At 33.4% G+C, this 20,600-nt stretch overlaps 1 protein-coding gene across 5 annotated transcripts in view; it reads left to right on the top strand.

The window, feature by feature from the left end:
* The window catches only part of LOC105253206 (alpha-mannosidase 2), a 132,808-nt gene that overhangs the window by 88,726 nt on the left and 23,482 nt on the right, over nucleotides 1-20,600 (top strand). For all 5 annotated transcript variants that reach the window (XM_025411042.1, XM_025411046.1, XM_025411045.1 and 2 more), the window contains exon 3: nucleotides 14,228-14,320. In XM_025411042.1, coding sequence (XP_025266827.1) covers nucleotides 14,228-14,320 — 93 coding nt within the window. The remainder of the gene's footprint in view (nucleotides 1-14,227; nucleotides 14,321-20,600) is intronic.

Below are 20,600 nucleotides of genomic sequence, written 5' to 3'. Positions count from 1 at the left end.
CTTATATTTTTAACGCTTATTATTTTTCGGTTATATTTGTAAATAGCGAATGTAATCGTTTATACACACATGAAAACGCGTGTAATTTATGCGCTAATTGAAGTTCGTTAAATAGCTTTTAACTCAAAGCTAGCCTTATGAAGGGCGACACATCGGAACGTGTCAGTCCTTTTCGTATCGGGGGTCGCAATGCCATCGTACCTTCCCTTGTTCACTGCTCCGAGAATGAATAATGCGTTGTTCGCACGTACACATCGAGACGCAAACAGGTCGACCCTTAACCCGGTCTCTCGCAAGCTGCTTTTAGGTACGCGTGCGTTCACTTTGCCGATGTCGATACGTGGATATCGTTACGCGATCCCGTCCGCACGTTTTCTCGAAAACACATTTCCTTCGCCTGACCCGATTCGCCCTCTTCCACTTTACCGCATGGAGTCTGTCACCTATAAATTTCTTCGGGTTTCGATGTGGGAATTAAACCTTTTTTAAAATAAAATATAACCTTCTTGGTCCTCGAAAAATTGAAATAATAATTTTTTTTAAATTTTTATTAAACGATTCTTATTTCACCATTCAAAAGTTATTACATTCTTGTAATAGATTTTTGTTAATCAAAGTAAATTTTTATTTCTATTACTTTCGTTTGTAAATTTCTTTTCGTCAAATTCTAAAATCGAATGGGACATTAATCATTTAAATAAAAATTTAAGAAAGTGTTTGCAATATTTTTTTTATTTGATTTGAGTTTTTTATATAAAGAGAAATTTCCAAATTTTTTGATACATGTTCTTATCTTACAAATAATACTGTATCATTTTTATATACAGAGTCTATAATTATCTCGTTATTATATTTAACTTTCAAATTTTTATAAATTATTTCTATAGATTATTTTTTCAATTTTTACTGAAAAGCTCTTAATCTTAAAAATACGATTGCCCTTATACACTGTCACATATCTTGGTTCAATCATGTAACGTAGAAATAAAATTCGCAAGAGTCAATGTCTCTGAACCATCCTGTATACGTAGGTAAGCGAATGCAGAATCGACGTATACGTGACCCAATTGAAAAGTCGATATCTTAGAATTCAACAGAAGGGAAAAAGCCCGCGTAGTTTCCGCCTCTTTTGTCTTCTTTCACCTCGTCGCTGTTTCGTCATCGAGCAGGTATCGGATGCCGCGAAAAGAGAGGATTGTAAATCCTCTGATTAGCAGATCCCATTTTGAGTAGAATTATTTCATCGTTGTGTCGTTACAGCATGCGTGGCATGCAAAAAAAAATGCGAGAACGTACACGCGAAGCTTGTAAAATAGCGCGATCAAGGTAAATAAACGATGGAAAACGGTGGTTTATTTTCCAAGACGATCTCTTGTAGACGTGTCTGCTCGTGCGCTTGGTTCCTTCTAAATTTGAAATTACTTTTTTAATGCAAATGCGCGAAGACATCCTTTTATTATCGATCGTCGAAAGAGTAAATTTATTTTTTTTGAAATGAGTTTGAAAAATTCGCGCTTTCTTTTTAGAAAAATAAAATTTGAAAAGCATATAATGACTAAAATAATATCTAAACTGTAAAAGAGTCAACATGATGAATAATTGAAAAAACTCATTTTCTCTCGTAAATAATTTTTTCTCTCATTTTTCTGCTTTTAAATGTTTCGAGAGAGATAATAGAGAAGTACTGATTATTTTATATAGAAAAAAGTAAACGTAAGTTCTCTTGCATTATCAATTCAGATTGTTATATCCAGCATTTGTATCGATCAATCTTTCGCATAATGATGCTAAATGTAAACCGATATCTGAAAGAATAGCAGCGCTTTTACGAAATTGCGCTGCAAGATGAAAGACGATCAGATTTCAATCGATTATTCCTACATTGATGGATTGCTCTTGTGTTGTTTATATTTTATTCGGTAAAATCTGATTACATCGCATACTTAGTTTTGCGCGCGGCTCTTTGTTCGTCCTCGTAATTTTTCTCTCTTTTTCCGCAAGTGTCGATAAAATGTCGAGGATTATGTGGACTCTGTGAATTATGAAACGATATCTCACGGAATAAAAGCGGCGGTTTTATTAAATTTGCAAATGGGGAGAGCTGCGTATTTTAAATATTACATATCCGACGACTTGGTTTAGAATTGCAGATGCAAATTCGATATCGGAAAATCGGTAATAACGAATGATTAATAAGTAAAATTGTATATTATACTTGTAACATTTTAATAGTATAGATATATAGATGTATATTTTAGATAATATAACTTTTACAACTAATTATTAGTAGTTTGTATCTTGCTTTAATGATAGCCGCTATTAACTTGCTTTGCTTTAATTTGCTTACATTTACCTCAAGATATTTGTTTCTTTATAGAGTTTCAACGTGTTTTATAAATTTGATTTTTATTATTATAGCTTCTTCTAAAATAAGATTCGGTTTTCATATATATTTTCTAATATTAATTATTTGAGAAAAATATTAATATGATATTAATTATACAAATTTCAATGGAATTATAATTTCTTTCTTTGCAAAACATTTAATTGAAATGCGGCAGATATTTATTAATATTTGTTCCGTTGTTTAATACACCCTAACATATTTTTGTAGCAACATTTACTTTTCACATGCTTCCTTTCAATATAACACAAATGTATATATAATAGAACAGCATGTATATCTACAAACTTGGAACGCTGATTGATATTGCTATTGATTTGCACAAATAAAGTTCGTTTTAGAATTTGTATCGTCCTGAACATTATATCGCTATTTTTGATGCCGTGCATTTTCACATTTTCTTACACACAAAAATTAGTATAATACTATATTATACTAATACTATATTATACTAATTTTTGTGTGTAAGAAAATGTGAAAATGCACGGCATCAAAAATAGCGATACAATGTTTGGGACGATAAAAATTCTAAACGAACTTTATTTGTGCAAATCAATAGCAATATCAATCAGCGTTCCAAGTTTGTAGATACACATGCTGTTCTATTATATATACATTTGTGTTTCATTGAAAGGAAGCATGTGAAAAATAAAGTAAATGTTGCTACGAAACTATGTTAGGGTGTATTAAACAACGGAACAAATATTATTACATATTTCTCTAAATGGGGAGAAAATGTAAAATTTCGCAAGAAGTATTGAATTATGGCTATTTTTAATTTAAATGTGCAGATATCTGTTAAAATAAATTTCAAAAATATTCATCAAAAGTTTAAGTGAAAAATCTCTAACATTTAGACCAATCGATTTCACCTGCTAGGTTGCTCTAGCTATTGACCTTGTTAGATTTCTGTATTAGAGTAAAAATAGTTGTACGAGATACTTAAACGCGTTACGAATAGCCTTGACCATAGATTAAGCAAAAGAGAACTCGTACAATATCTAGGTAAGGTCACGTCTATTTACGTACGATTCTATATGCTTCGATCAAAAACGGACACGATAATCGAACATACATTCATCTTCTTTTTTTTTCCTTTTCTCTCTTGTCTTTTAATATTAGCCCTTTAATTCTATTGAAACAAATAATTTATTATTTCCCCGAAGAAAAGAAATTATTACGAAATACATTTCTCTTTCTCTGTCTCATAATGGATTAAATAAAATGAATCCAATCTTTCGATATTATATCGAGTATATTACAGCACATAATAGAGATAGATTTATAATTATTTCAAAAATATTACATTTTCCTGCTAGACAAAATAATCTTGATATGGAGACTGGTATAAATATAGAAGATATGTAGAATTGCAGAAATCATAAAATATAACCATGACTCTGTGCTCAGACATTATACACTAAATTTCCTCGACTGAAATTCCGCTTTCGGTTATCGGCTATCAGGTGTTTCCTCTCCATTGATCGATTTCGGTAATGTCCCGATACAATAATGACCACGAAAACGCCGAAAATCAAAAATGCGACGACTAAACTAAATCTATCGCTCGAGTCTTATTTAATCGCTAATTAAATAAAATTACAAAATTATAAATTTTATTAATTTATCAATTACTATCAAGTCTAAACATTTCTCATTTTTACTTACCATTTAAATTATATAATTAAAAAAGCATACAATTTTAGTAATTTTATTTAATTCAAATCGATGAAATTAAAAAAATACATACTTATTAACAGTTTCTCATATATATTGCGGTTGTAAAAATTTTGTAAAGAAATAATACAGAACAATATTTTGATTCTTCGCCAATTTCAGATTATTAACATAAATTAATCGCAATTATGTTTTTTATTATAGAATATTATATAGGCATAAATGAGCAACTTGTGTATATTGAAGATAAACTGCTTTTCTTTTTATCCTGGGAATATCACTAATTAACATATTTAATGGAGCAAGTAATATGTCAATGTAACCGATTTATATGCGATTCTGTCGCTCCTGCTGTACGATACTCTAACTGTATTATATTGCACATGTCTCTGCGTGCAATCCATGTGTCATATTGTTAAACAGCCTAAAGCATTGTCGAAACGATGAGCGTTGAATTGAGCTAACTTCGTTCGATGCATTATCGTTCTCACGTAATATGTGACGTGATAATCGACCGTTGCTTCTCCGATATCAGAGAAATAAATTTAATCGTGTAATACGTTTTAATATATTTAAAATAGAATCATATATCAATCACACACATTAATCGATCGATCGACGTGTCGAGGCGCATCGACGATATAAACTGTCGTGCACTGTAGTCATTTTTAATGCAATTTTTAGTGCTACACTGTGGATATTGCACTGACCAATATTTAAAATACAGGATTTATCGTTTACATTAATAATAACGCCATTTTCACTGGTGGCCCAATAATACGATATATTAAATTATTAATATTCGTGATAAGCCATTTCTTCGTAATGCCTACATAATTAGCAGCAATATTGTTTTTTAATCTATTATAAAATAAATTGATCTGTTTTAAGCAAAATTTTATTCTTTTAAAAAGCATGATATTTTCCATTTTTATCATCCTGCAGAAGCGTTAAATTTACAATCAAAGTCATAATTCTCTCTAAATAATTGGGTTATTTAATACTTTATTTAGTATTTTACATGACTGATTGATTTAGCAAGTCTATTCGTTAAAAGATTTGAAGCCCATGCTTTTCAAAGAAATTCAAGGATTAAAAGTCTTAGTTTTAAACAAAAAAATTATATATTATAGCAATAATTAATTGCTGCCAACTTGTACAATGTATCGGGACACTTTTTATCTTGCTAAATAATCTTTACGTATTTATGTTCCGTTTCTGAGCTTATGCGCTAACTAATGCATAAAAATTATTTATAAAAAAAAAAGAAATTCACGATTATCGTAAAACAGATTATCCGTTTAAAAATTCCACGCTATTGATCTCGTCTCTGCACTCTCTCGTTTCTTTCCGACGTACTCCGTGAAGCGTTTCCCACGGCATCGGGTCGTAAACACCGGTGATTCTTTCATCTTCCGATAAATTTCCAGACGCCGCGTGATACAAGCAATTACGGCGACGCGACGTCATCGGAATACGATCGGATAAATGCAATTTGCGCATAATCATCGTACAGAATTTCGCATCGCGGCGGTGCAACGTGTTGCGCCGTAAATTTTGTTTCATCCGCGCGACGAGAAAGAGAGAGAATAATTTTATTCGCGTCTCGTGTAAAATAATTTGTCCGCGTGAGTGGACGTTTCCGCATGGAATATTGCTCTGTTTGGAGTCGATTTTTCCTTCATTAAAATGTTTGGGCGCCGGCGCGCAAAACATTTTTTCTCTCCTACGTAATTACACGAATATGCTTCTACGCTTAATTAGAAGTAATTAATCTTATCAATATAATTTAAGAGTGCATTTGATTGACAAAAGATTTTTTATTATTATCAATTTTTCGTAGGAGCAACACAACAAGTCATTTATGGAATAAATAACTCGACTTAATTAAGGGTCGTTGAGGCATATCGAAAAATAGATACAGAGACAGAGAGAGAGAGAGAGAAAGAGAGATTCACACACTGAAAAAAAATCTGGTGGCATTAATTAGAATTCTGGTAGATTCAATCAGTATGTCTGTTGGAGAATGGACGAATCAGAATTCTTATAGGAATTACCAGATGAATCTGATTAATTTCTTCCTGTTAAATTTACCAAATTTTCTGGTTAATAATACTAATCTCACTAGCACCAAGTCGTCTAAAATTTTTTCCATATAATCTCAAAAGTCTGTTTAATATTCTGAATTCGAACAAGATTATTGGATAAATTCAATTCAGATTATTGAATAAATTATTTTAAATTTAGTTTGTTAGAAATTAAACAGTGATACAAGAAGAGGATGCAGCTCGACCAAATCCTTATAGTAAAATCTATTAAACGTTCTAGTTATAAAAAATCGAGTCTTATCATAATTAGAAATTTTTGTTTGATTGAACCAAAATGCCTTTAGTCATATACGTCTTGTTGGTACAATCAAACGATTTTTCTCAGTGCATGTAGACTGTCTTTTTGTCTTTCCCCGCGAAATTGTTCCCGTGTAAATTGGCGACGATAAACGCGCCAATGAGGTCAGGGGTAGTCGTATTCTACCGCGTCGCGTCGAGTGCATCGTCCCTCTCGACGATGCGTTCGACGGTAATCTCTCCCCTACGTCGCGCTGGGGGTAGGAAACCGTGAACCACTCACCGTCAATCACGTGTCGGGAACAAAGGAGCGCTTTAGTGCACTGGATGCACCCATTTGCCTTCGCTTCGCCGGGCGCCGTCATTGCCGTCGTTTACGTGTCTCCTTTGACGCGCTATTAGACGACGACGAGGGGGGAAAATAAACCTGGGAGCGGCACCCTCTCCCCCTTATCAGCTTCCTCTTCCCCCTCATATTCTCCATCCATTCTGCGTTCGATATCGAATTTCTCCCATGGAATTGTCGGTCCTCCGGGGAATTGTAAACTGCCGTCGAGCAGATTCTTGTGAGAGAGAGAGAGAGAGCGAGAGAGAGAGCCTCTCGTTCGTAGCGAATTTATTTCTTGCAGAGATGTATAATTATTTCCTTCTAACAGTTTTTTTGTTTGTTTGGCAAAATGCTCCATTATCAATGTATCAAGTTTATTCGTTATCCAAGAGCATTATTAATTCCTTTGCAACAGATTTTTCAAATTTAAAATAACAATATATATATATATATATATATATATATATATATATATATATAAATTAATTTTTTACTTTAAACAAGTGGCAGATGATCAATCCCACTAGATACGTTAGATTTATTAGAGATCAAGTTAATTAAAAATTATCCTCGCGCGTCTTTTATAAAATAATTAGACTTTTAAAGAGATTTTTAATTGTGAGAGAACAGAGATCGAATTCGTACGGCAGCGGCGAATGAAAGTACAGGAATATAAATATTTGAGTTAAATTTAAAATCTGATTCCACACTTTGTGCGAATTAACATTTCACAAATATTCTCTTCGCTCGAATATCAAGTGTCCCTTGTGAGGCATGCGAATCTCGTAATAAAGATTATTACCATCGTTTCGCGGCACGTGTACGAAGATTGAATTAATTAATAAGGAACGAAAGAATATTGAATTAATAAAAAGTATTCTCGATTTATATTATAGGCGAATTTAACGACTCGTCCCGTTCCGCGTTTTAATTGACGCCCGATAATTAAAATTTTCACGCGTAATTCAAGCGCAGCTTGGAACAATTAATCCGACATATATCACCCGCTCTATGTTACATCACTCTGTTACATCTCGAGTTCAACAAGTTCGACTTCTCTCTCCACGTCACTTACAGCAAATGGGAACATTCCTCTATCTTTTCCGCTTCTCTTCTCTCTCTTTTTGTTTCTTTTTTTTATCAAATCGATTAAATCTTTAGTGGCTTCATTCGGCAGATCGATGACGCTTAATGCAAAATATATCGATGGAAAAAAGTAGCGTGTTTAGGTGATTCGCGAAATTTTGTAGTCTCGTTTCCCATTTGGAACTCGCTTCTCGATATTTGAATATCTGGAATTAAAGTAGTTTTCTGATTTATTCGCATCACATTTATTCTAATTTGTAATTCAAAATTATCGAGCAAATATCTAGCCAGTTTTAAAAAATAAAATTTTCAGAAAAAAAGAGGGAGATATTAAACATTGAGAAATCAATCATAACCGTTTCTATAATTTTTTTACAACAATGTATACAGGAAGATGTGTTGTATAAAATTATGCATATAAAATTATACAATTAGAAATATTTCTATGAATAAGAAAACTAATACGTGAGCCAAAAATAGAGAGCCAAAATTATTTGCAAAGGGAGAACTTTTACGACTTGCTACTTTCTTATCCGCATTATAAGTTATCTTTTCATTCCGTAATATAATTTCGCGCGCATCTTGCCGCTTAAAATCTCGCGAGCCGCAAAATAGAATTATCTCCCGACATCACGTTCGGCAAGCGTGACGATGATGCGCTGCGGTCAAAATGCAAAAGGAAGGCGAGCTTAATGGAGGAACACAAGCCACAGCCGCAGCCTGCGCGATATACAATTAGTCCCGGTTTTTTAAGGATAAAAACGCTTTTTCACCGCGCTGACCTTCTTCCTTTAGATCCGCGGAGCACTTGCGGTAATCTACTTGCAAAAATGCGAGACCGGTAGTCTGCTACGAGTGAAAATAACATTTCGACGGAACGACAACGAGGTACTTTTGCAAATTGTACGAAGAAATTCTTACATGCGCGTCGGAGCGACACGAAACATTCCCTCGATAGATCCATCCAAGTTGTTACGGCAAGGGTGCAATAAAAATAGAAACTTGTTGCCATGTGTATTAATATTTTTTGCCGACCTCGAACGCAACTAATTTTTAGCTTCTTATCTAACGCGTAGATTATCGAGAAAATGCGAATCTTTCTATTACCTTGAATTATTTAAAATAATCCAATAAATTTTTCGACAAGGGGAGAAAGAATATTAAATATATGTTATCATTTTTTATAATTTTGTGAGACGCTTTTTTCACACTGAGAAAAATCGTTTGATTGTACCAACAAGACATATAATTGAAGGCATTTTGGTTCAATCAAACAAGAATTTCTAGTTATCATGATAAGACTCGATTTTTTAATAACTAGAACGTTTAATAGATTTTACTGGATAAGGATTTGATTAGTATTTTCTCGTTGGATCTATAAAATTTCTTGTTACATTAATTTCTTTGCTTGCCACTCTTAACTTAACTCGTATTCAATATTTGCCATGAAATGTATATAAAAAACTAGTATTAACGTTAAATCCAAAGTATATTTTTTTTTTCTCTTACGAGCAGTAGTGCCAGAAAGAGAACGCTAGCTCTCTGATTGCGTGTGTTTGAGCTGCATCCTCTTCTTGCATCACTGTTTATCAATTTAATTTCTAACAAATTGAATTTAAAATAATTTATTCAATAATCTGGATTCTAATTATTGCAAGATTTTTTTCTCAGTACAGTCAAAACTCAAATCTTTCGTATTTTGCAAACTTGTGCAAATTCCAAAAGCTCGACTGAAGGCTTTATACGCTTGTTATAATTCATCACTGCACACGTTGCCCGAATCTCGTTCGTCGCTTCGACTTCGAGTATAGATTGTCGGCGAAGCGCCGCGAATCGATCGCCGAGTATCTGTGAACGTCAATCTCGTAAACTTATTCCGGGCTTTCCCATTCGTGGCCTGTGAAGCGCTATGGTAGATTTCGCGTGAAACTCGCGAATCGTACATCGTCCGTGCAGCCGTTAACTTCGGCACCACGCTATACACGTCCACGCACACATTAGCATGCCCTAACATGGACAGAAACTAATGAAGCTTGAGCTTTAGGCCATCGAACTATCAACGGAGCGCGGAATAATGTTCTTTGGAATGTTTGCCAATCTTTAAAAGACTGAATAGAGTCGAATGCAAAGATAAACATTTATCTCTCTATTCTGTGATCGCTAATTTGTGTCAAAATATGCATGTATTGTTAGGGAACATATTAATTGTTAATTTAATAAAGTAGTATTATTCATGAAAATGGAAGATAAAAATGTTTTGAAAAAAAATTATGATAATTAGATCAAACAATTTATTCTTTAAAGTACGACCAGAAATGAGAGATTAATGTGCAAATATTAAAGGATTTTAAACTAGATTATCATTCGCTTGATTGCTCGGTAAAATTCGTGTTATTATCAAGATTCAAATAAGTCGCGTGATAATGAAAAGGCAATCGGCATCTTAGACGAATAATCAGCTTAAAGTGCTCTTGTAAAACCGTACGCAGTTGCCCAAGAGGAGTCTCCTGTGGGATTTGTGTCGATAAAATAGCGTTACTTCGATATCCCTCCAAGATCCGTCCGTTCGTTTTCGTCCTTCCTCCTCTTCCCGGCCATCTCTTCAAGATCGCTCTCTCCTCCGATCCTCCGAGGAAATATCCTTCTCTTCTGGGACACTACGTAAAATGCTTCATCTTCATTCGCTACCGGAAGGTGTAGCGGAAGGAAGCCGGATGGGGATAGTTAATACACAATTGGAATAAAAGAATGTTTTCTCTCGCGATTGACAAACGCGTCATCGCTGTTTCGTTAAAATCGGTGTTTTAAAAGATTAAAAGATGGAAAATCTATAAAATACTCCCGTATCCAAATTTTGTAAAGTATTACGTACAAAGTTTTGTATTCAACTTGAGTTATTTGTGAATAATAATATGTTTATACGTATATTTGATAATGTGTATCAACTATTTATATTGTGTATGTTTAAAAGATATATTAAATGTTCTCTTTATTTTAAAGCGAAATTCTGATAATTTCTTTAGAAACATATTCGCTATCGGTCATGAATTGGAAAATATATAAAATTGTCATATTAATAATATATATTTAATCGATAACTTGATTATCTAGGGCGCAAATTATTTTTCTACTAAAAAATTGAATTCGTTATCTAAATGTTTACAAATCCTAACCGGCAAAAGAGAGAAAAAGCATTTTTATCCGATCAAGGAAGAGCAGACAGATAAAAATCGGAGAGAAAATTCGGAGAAAATATTCCTTCTCTCCCTAAATAATAATCTCAGGTGAAAGAAAATTTCCCGGTTGGATTAGGGAGCGAAGCTTTTCGATGTTTAATTAACGTCGACGGGATAAGCTCTGTTACAAGAAAGCTCGACCGATCGTCGGATAATCGGAAAGAGCTCCGTGGAAGAAGATCTTTAGAAGGAGGATATATCTCGATGGGTAGTCCGTTGGGCTCGATGGACGAGCTCTTCGCTTGGGATTTAATTTTGACTCGGCTTTATCTCCGCCGTCGATCCTGGATTTATGATGATTAATTCGCTGGTGGCTTGCTGTTGATAGAAATTAAAACATTTTTCCAGCTGCTCGCTTTTAATTTCTTTTAATATGCAGTAATCGTGTCATTGTGTTGCATTTTTTCTCAACAATAAAACATTGTTTGAAAAAATGTTATAATAATTAAGAATAATAAATTATAATTAATAATACTCAAATATTATTGCATTTCTAATATTCTTAGTAATCTTAAAAATTTCTTTAATAGATTTTTTAATCAACATATTAGTTTTTCAAACTTTTTTTAATTAGAAAATAAAAAAATGTATACATATAAATTGTTTGATAGAAAGATGAGCAAAATTGTAGATTATCATTATTTATCTCCAAGTATTTTAAACAATATTTTAATTAAAGAATTAAGATACTTTGGTATAATAATTATTTTCGATAATTTTTCTTTCTATGCTGCTTGTACTTTGCAAAAAATACATATATTTGATAGTAATTTATTTTGAATAATTTGCACTGAGATTTTGATTTTTACGAATTACATGACTAATTTTTCTAATACTTAAATTTTTATAATATTTATTGCTCTTCAATTATAATTTATTTCATATTCGATTTAAAACAAGCTCAATTTATCTCGTATCTCGTATTACAAACGCTATTGAAAGAGAAAAAAAGAAATGCATAATTAAATATTTCACATGCAGGATTCAATTTTACCACTGCATATTCGAGCATTTGCGATCGCTTTGAAATAATTTCGTTTGTTAAAATATTATTCTGATTGATAGGAATGTAGCTAGAAGCGGCAGCATCGAAATTTGACGGGTCGATGGAAATTATATCGCTCTCTCGCTCCGAATTTTCTGCGGTCACGCGGTGCGCCAGAACCGGAAGTCTTCGAATTTCGTGGTGCCGGTACCAATGCGCGGCGTGTTCGGACTTGCGTAATCGATGTTTAGAATCGACGGGATCAGATTCCTCGCGAATTCCAATTTCGCTCTACTTCATTACTTCCCATCTTCGAGCGTGAACTCGCGCCTTCCCCCCCTCCCCTCCCCTCCCCCCGATCCTTGACGATTATTCAGGCGAGGTATTATTATCTTTTGTATAAAATGTCGCAAAAAACTATGGCATTTAACATTTTTATAAGAAAGAGAGTTCTACGATAAAATCTTAAATTATTCCGAACGAAACTTTTATTTGTCGCCCAAAGGTTCATCTTTCTTAACGTTAAATATCTCGATACTTGAAACAATAATCATTTTTCTTAACGTTAAATATCTCGATACTTGAAACAATAATCATTTTTCATGTTTAAATTAAAATCCAATTTAGATAAATTCTGTCAAAATCATAGAAAAATGATGAAAAATGATTATTGTTTCAAGTATCGAGATATTTAACGTTAAGAAAGATGAACCTTTGGGCGACAAATAAAAGTTTCGTTCGGAATAATTTAAGATTTTATCGTAGAACTCTCTTTCTTATAAAAATGTTAAATGCCATAGTATTTTTGTGTTATGTACTTTGAACTTTGAAAAATCTTCTAATTTAGAAAAATCTTGTAAAGTAAGGGGAATGTTTTCTTTTGCTTGTTTTTCCTGGGGAATTTTTGCTTACATTTTCGCGGAATCTCGATGGCGAAAGCGAAAGCTTTCGTGTAAAGTCAACATCGATGTCATCGTGATTTCGCTACGTGCGTTTACCTTATCGACAAGGTATCGCGTCAAAACTATTACCACGATAAAGCTGTTATTAACACGAGGCGATAAAAAGGAACGACGCACGCAACGTTGCGGAAAAAAGACGGAAGTCCCAAATAGAGATTCGCACTTGTACAATATATTTAATCATTCAAGGATAAAGTGTTCGCAAAATGAAGCGTGGAACGATAAGATTGACATCTGTCAAATAAGGCTGCAAAACGCAACGAACGCGATAATTGAACACAAATTCTAAAGAAATTAAACATAGGATATATGTTTGTAAAGTTTATAAGCTTTTGCAATATTTATAAACACGCGAAACCAAGTTAAATTAAAAACGAGAGAAACTAGTTAGGATGTTTTGTATGTATAATCCCAGCAAAAAGTAGCTAAAAATCAATATTGACGAATATATCTTTTGGTGTATTTTGAGTAAGAAATTGTGTGGAATATTACAATTTGATTTTAGCTACAGTGCAGAGATGTATTTTTTAATATTTATTGCGTTTTTATTGAAATATTCCAAATTTTGTTAATCGAAATGATTAACTTGTGGCAGATAATTTCCCCTTGTGACAGATACATGGCTAACTTCATTGAATTATATTTAATATCTTTTTAATCAGGTAGTACTTGTATAATATTATTTGACCAAATATTTCCTCTGTATTTAAACTACACTTTTGCAAATTTTAAACAAATTCTGAATATTATTTCCATGTGTTTTTGTCATTTGAATCGACGTGGTTATACGTTTCCCATGAGAACACATGTTAATTCGGTGCAAATTAAAATCCTTATAACTTGTGAACGCTTTAGTGAATCGATTTAAAAATTGTACTGGAAATTCTAAAGATATGTAAGGACATTCTGCAATTTTCATTAAATTGTCAATATTTTGAAAATAGGTACAAAACATCCTTAATTTGTTCTCACAAAATTGCCAACATTCATCAACTTCTAACTTCGCTGAACGAAAATGCAACAACATATACACAATACACACACACACATATATATGTACAACGTACATTACTTTATCTTATTTTACTTTTGTTATGTACGGGGAACGAAATTACGTCCTCGCAGCTTTTATTTTATTAGCCGCGCAGTAATATCCGGCTGTGTAATACGAAATTTCTCACGGTTGTTTACCTTTCTGTTGCAGCCCTCATGGATGCGGAGTCGAGAATATTGGGACGACAGCTTCGAAGCGCGTTTCGCCGAACTGCGAAAAGATCCAACGAGGCCGCCCTTGAAGGTAAATTAATTAATCGTGAAATATTTCGCGGGTGTAAAATTGCGATTCTACAATTTTCCAATAAAGAAGCCTCACTTCGCGATCGTAGGCAATCTTTCGTTACGTCGAAAGTACATGCTTATCTATGATTTGTCACCGTAATTTTTTAAATCAAATACGACACTAGAATACAGTAATAATCTAATAATAAATCTAATGATGCTATCTTAAAATAGAAAGAATTGCTTGTTAAGCTAATAATCTAAAGATAAAATGCAAGCGCATTTCAATCGTATTGGATTTTCTTTCAACACATTTACGATTGCTTTATAGCGAGACTATTTTAAATATATTGCCGTATAATGGATCTCTCTCCATCTCTCTCATGCAATAATGCAGCTGCGAATAAACGGCTGTTGCAGATGCGGAAGAGAGTAAGAGGGGAGGAGTGTAAGAGGGAATTATTGTATAAAATTATCGGGCATAAGAGAAAAGCGTAAGACGATATAAACAGCGGAAACGTTGGGGGCGAATACGAGGTATTCGCTCGTGCAAAGCTCTTCTCAACGTGCTTTCACGTTGCCCGTTAATGCGCGAGCGAGGATTTACGATGCCGAGGGAGTGTAAAAAGCTCGCCTGACGCGGGAGAATCGCGAAGGAGGCTTTGTTTATGGTGTTATAAAGCATTTCGATCCTTCGAGGTTTATCCTCGCAATTTGCACGCCGCTGGCGTTCGCTCAAATCTGCGCGACAAAATATTGTTTTTTATGAATTTTTCTGACATTATCTCATGACGGCAACGTATTTGTGTGAATTTATACATACGACGTTTCATTTACTCGAGATTATTGGCTTGTCGCGCGATATATTTATTATAATTGTCTTATTATAAAACAATCATATGTTGATGAATAAAATAACCGAGCCGATCTTTAGCGAAATAATTTAATAATATTTTTTTTATAATCGGATTTTTCATATCACGATAAAACGCAAGATTAACCGCACAAGCACTCCAACATTTCGAGAGTTTGCGATAATGGAAACATTTAAGGGTATTTTTTATGATACTTAGTCGAAGTGCATTCGCGCAAGTATCGTAAGTAGTAAGAGTACTTCTATGCTCAGCCGTGGCCGATTCTATTGCTAGTGATGTAACGAGTTCTTTGTCAGACCTATCGTTTACTATCGTTTTCTCTTATATTATCGAAATCTATCGAAGAAATAATTTTATGCTGCACAGAGAGGGTAATTAACTTGATTAATTAAAATAACATGATATATCGATATTTTCACGCGACATTAAACGAGATTGTCGAAAACATTACAAGTAGACAAACAACGCGATAATCATTTAATGATAAAGTTAACACAAAATCGTCAAAAATAATAAATATTTCGAACGTTATCACACGTGCTAAAATTATTTATTTAAAAAAACAAGTTATTTTCGCATTTAATCGAAAACGATTATTCCGCCTGGCTCCATTAAATTTACATAAGTTTACGTGTGAATTACGACTCTTTTGTGAAAATGTGTAAATCATTATTCGATATCGCTAATCCCTTTGTGGCGTAATAAATTCTAAATCGCGAACGCGTCCCGGTTCGCGTCTGCAAAATTATGCTTATTTATTTACTTGGTGCAAAACGCATCTGTGCATTCGGAAAAATGCCTTTTCCTCTCTCTTTTCCTTTCTCTGTATACTGTATACAGTATTCGCGAGTACTGTAATCCCCCATGTTGCGGTTTTCGGACAAACCTTTGTACGGCGTCCATTAACCATCGTCCTTGGACCCATGATGGTCTGCTTTCAACGAGACAAGCGACAGAATCGTTTGATCAAAGCTCCAACGAATAATTCTCCATTATGAATCCTAGCAATTTTCTGTTTCCCGTACTTTATGACTACGCTAATATGTAGTCCTTATGAAATTTGTGCGACTGCGACGTTCAATTTTCGGTACAGTTGGGTCGTAAAAAAATTCCTGATGAAAGTTTTTTCGAAAAATAAAATTTCGAAACGCGCTGTAAATATCGTATTCCGTGTATCTTTGAAAAATGACAAAAAAAATACGAGATTCTCGCATATTTTCGAATGTACGCGTACGATATTTAATCTAAAAGTGAAGCGTGCATCCGTATTATGAAGGCGACATTATCATACCGAGCGTTAATGTTGCAAACGCAGTTTTATAATTTGTTTTCCGGAACGTTTTTATTTTTTTTTATCTTCATGTCATTTTGAAAGCGATGTGATAAATTAGCGCTTCTCTTCCATTCTACACAGTTTTAATATTTTCTCACTGTAAAATTGCGATCGCATCAACGTGACATCGCGCCAGGCAACGACGGGTAATTATGCGTAGAAAAAGAAATTCTTCGGGTAATCGCGCGGAAAATCTCGAATATATAAAATTCATTCGCGAGAAAAAGAGAAAAAGGGATCGAGGAGCATTTCGCTCCTCGCGTCGACCCTTCGATCCGTCTCAAAGGAAATAAGGCATAAGAAAAATGAATTTCTAGCGATCCCGCGTGATCCTAAAAATTCAGGGAACATTGTTTAAGGATGTTTTGTATGTACAATCCCAGCAAAAAGTAGTCGAAAATCAATATTAACGAATATATCCATTTTTGGGGTATTTTGAGTATGAGAAATTGCGTGGAATATTATAATTTGATCTGAGCTACAGTGGAGAGATGTATTTTTTAATATTTATTGCGTTTTTACGGAAATATTCCGAATTTTGTTAATCGAAATGATTAACTTTTGGCAGAGAATTTCACCTTGTGACAGATACATGGCTAACTTTATTGAATTATATTTAATATCTTTTTAACCAGTTCTTGTATAATATTATTTGACCAAATATTTTCTCTCTATCTAAACTTTTGCAAATTTTAAACAAATTCTGAATATTATTTCCATGTGTTTTTGTCATTTGAATCGACGTGGTTATACGTTTCCCATGAGAACACATATTAATTCGGTGCAAATTAAAATCCTTATAACTTGTGAACGCTTTAGTAAATCGATTTAAAAATTGTACCGAAGATTCTAAACATATGTAAGGACATTCTGTACAATTTTCATTAAATTGTCAATATTTTGAAAATAGGTACAAAACATCTTTAAACGAAAGTTTGACATATCAACCGTCAAATATACAAAGCAAAAGGAATGAAAAATCTACGAGTACGAAACATTCTCTTTAAATGTTAAATAATTTTTCAAATACAATAGAGTGAAGCGCTGAGACAGCACTTGAAGTTCTGTTTCCGTTTCAACCTCTCTGGAAAAAGCAGCAGAGTTGCAGTAATTACAGGTTCTTGTTCTTCTGCAGATGTTGTCGCGAGAGCCGCTACAATAGCCGTCTCGCGCGTCCCATAGTAAAAGTCATCGGGCTTCGGTATAATTGCTTTCTCGCGAGGTATACTCTCCTCACTTTATTTGCCATTTTATTGGCAGACTCGAGTCTTTTCGCTTTTTCCGAAGAAAATTGCGAAAGGCACAATATCTCGCGGTATCTCGTTCGCGAGATTTAGTAAAATACTCGTCCGCTCTAGTCTCCTCGGTTAATCCTGCGGGATTATGGATATGGATAGCGCTGGATATAGCGAAGCGAGTACTTTGAACCCACTGCTCGAGACTTGGAGCCAACCCATCATTAAAAATTCAAACGCGACGCCGCGATTTCCTCTCTTTCTCGCTCCACGTCACTCTTTCGAATGCGATACAGAGTTGAACGAACACGACAATACCAGCTCATCAGTTCATTGTCGTGGAGATACAATAGCGCGGGCAGTGGTCGCCCTTCGGAAAACGTGGGCGACAATAGCGGGCAATGGACGCGATTTCGTTGACGGAATTCATCGAATGCGCTTGCAAGTATGCTCTTTTGGATCTGAATTCCCCCGTATTGGGACGGGAATTTGGCAATGTCGAGATTCAGGAAGGAAGGAAACATTCCGTCAAATCGTATAGCGATCGCTATTGGTTTATAGAAAGTCGATCCTGCTGTTAACAGTGCGAAAATAACAGCGGGATTTTCTTCGAAGCATTTCGCATATAGGCGTTGGATAATTTTTCTCCAAGCACAATGCTAACGCAACAATGAAAGAGTAATATATATAATATTGCATATTTTGATTATATTATTTATATGTAAAATATTACATATTAAATATTACAGTTATAATATGACTATAAATAAGCGACTTTCGAATCTGGTGCTGTAACAATGAATTAAATGTAACAGCAAGAGAATAATGTTTAACCTTAAATCTCTCTTTTAAATCAGAAAAAATGTTTAATATTAAAGAAGCTTGAGGGAATTATTCAAAATTTTACTTTACTCCATGTATGCTATTTTTTATAATTTTTTTTTATATAAAGAAGCTTGAGAGGGAAATATTCAAAATTTTATTTTTATTTTACATATATTATTTTTTGTAATTTTATACGTTTATATATATATAATTACAGTTTTTTTCCAATATTTAAAATCTATTTTATCAATATATTTTCAGCAACAAATGTAGACAAATAGTAAATATAAAATTATTATACAAAAAAAGAAATGTGATCATATACAATTATTATACAACAAAGAAATGTGATCATATAAAATTATTATACAAAAGAGATAATATAATCCACGCTCGGAAAGTTGCAATTTTTCATTAATGTCATCGATGTATTTGTATAATAAAATATAATTTATTTCAATTTCATACAAAAGATCGATGCCATCATTTATATTACGTTGCTATAAGATTGATGGTACTTAATTTTTCATTCATAAACAGTTGGAATACATGCATTGTCGACAAATATTTGTATTGTATTCTGTTTTCTTTGGTTTATCATCTGTTTTTCGGTCAAATGTCAAAACTTTAACGCGCGTCCCACTTTCGCATCTCGTATTTGCTCCTTTGATCGCGTTGTTTACTCCTTCGACGGCGCTATTTCATTCTCAGTCCATGTATAAATAGCGCAATCCAACGATTTACATTCAAAGCTCTCGAACAAAGTGGCAAGCCTCACTCTCGGGAAAATACTCGGGATTATTTGCATTCTCTGGGCAACTGAGAGAACCGGGCCAATTTTACATCACGTTCTTCCTTCCGGGAGCCAATCAGGATCATGACGTTGCGAATATTTACTACATATACGTATGAGAAATAATAATAAATTGGGTCCATTTAATCTAAGAAAAGAGAGTACTAATACATAATAACAAACATTTAACATTTATATTTGAGCAAACTTTTTACGTGATTAATTTTTTACGCGACAAGAATTGAAAAATAATTTTATTCCTCTTCAAACAAAATTCTTGTAATAAAAAATATTGATAAAGCTTATTAACAACATTTATAACTAGATATTTTTTATTTAATTAGAAATAGCTATTATTAGCTAGTTACGATTAGCATGATTGCTCTATTATTGAAATCTATTATTCAGATACGATAGTTATTATTCACTTGTGGAAAATAGTAAAGCTTGCATAAGATGTCTCATTCGTAACAACAATTTTTCCGTGGTGTATGTTATGTGTAGTAAGGACTTCTTAAGAGAGTTATTTACATTGCCACGAAACTACGTGGAAGTTGCAGCTAGTAACTACATATCCCCAAAGTTGGAACTTTACTGCCACGAGATTCGAAAAGTTTGGTGCTCTGTTACGGTGTTAACGACCCCTTGACTAAATTTTTAGCATTAACCAACGAGAAGATACATGTGATCCTGCAGCACATTTTTTACGTTGTCGCGTTTTTTTTCTGTTTCCTTTTTTTTATTGAAATCAAATAAAATATAATTTCCCTACAAACTTTGTTTAATAAAGGCAGGATAAAAGGCAAGAAGGCGCATAGATAAAAAGAAGAATGAAGATGTAATTTCTATTTTATTTCTAAAATTTTAATTATAAAAAAAATTATTTTTTGTTTCACTTTATAATTGTATTTTTTTAAATATTACAATTATAAAATGGTTAATCAGTATACGCTGATTTTTTAATGCTATTTTATCTTGTCAATTACTTTTATAGAAACGCAATCGTTTAAATGCAATGCTACTTGTTAAAAAAAGATTAAACTTTTATGCGTATTGTTACGTTCAGGGAAAATTTCCTACATAAGGATTAATTTTGTCTCAAAAAGCTGCGATAGAGCTCCATTTTAACAGGATTTTTACATTTGTATTTTCAAGCGAAGGGAGCCTCCATTCGAGCAGAACGATAGAGTTTCGATTAACCTCGATCGAGCCCTCGATCGAGATGTACTTGGGGATGA

This window comes from Camponotus floridanus, unplaced genomic scaffold (assembly GCF_003227725.1).
Source record: "Camponotus floridanus strain SB8 unplaced genomic scaffold, Cflo_v7.5 scaffold37, whole genome shotgun sequence".
NCBI lineage: Eukaryota > Metazoa > Arthropoda > Insecta > Hymenoptera > Formicidae > Camponotus > Camponotus floridanus.
This window is presented reverse-complemented; position numbering and strand designations above follow the sequence as displayed.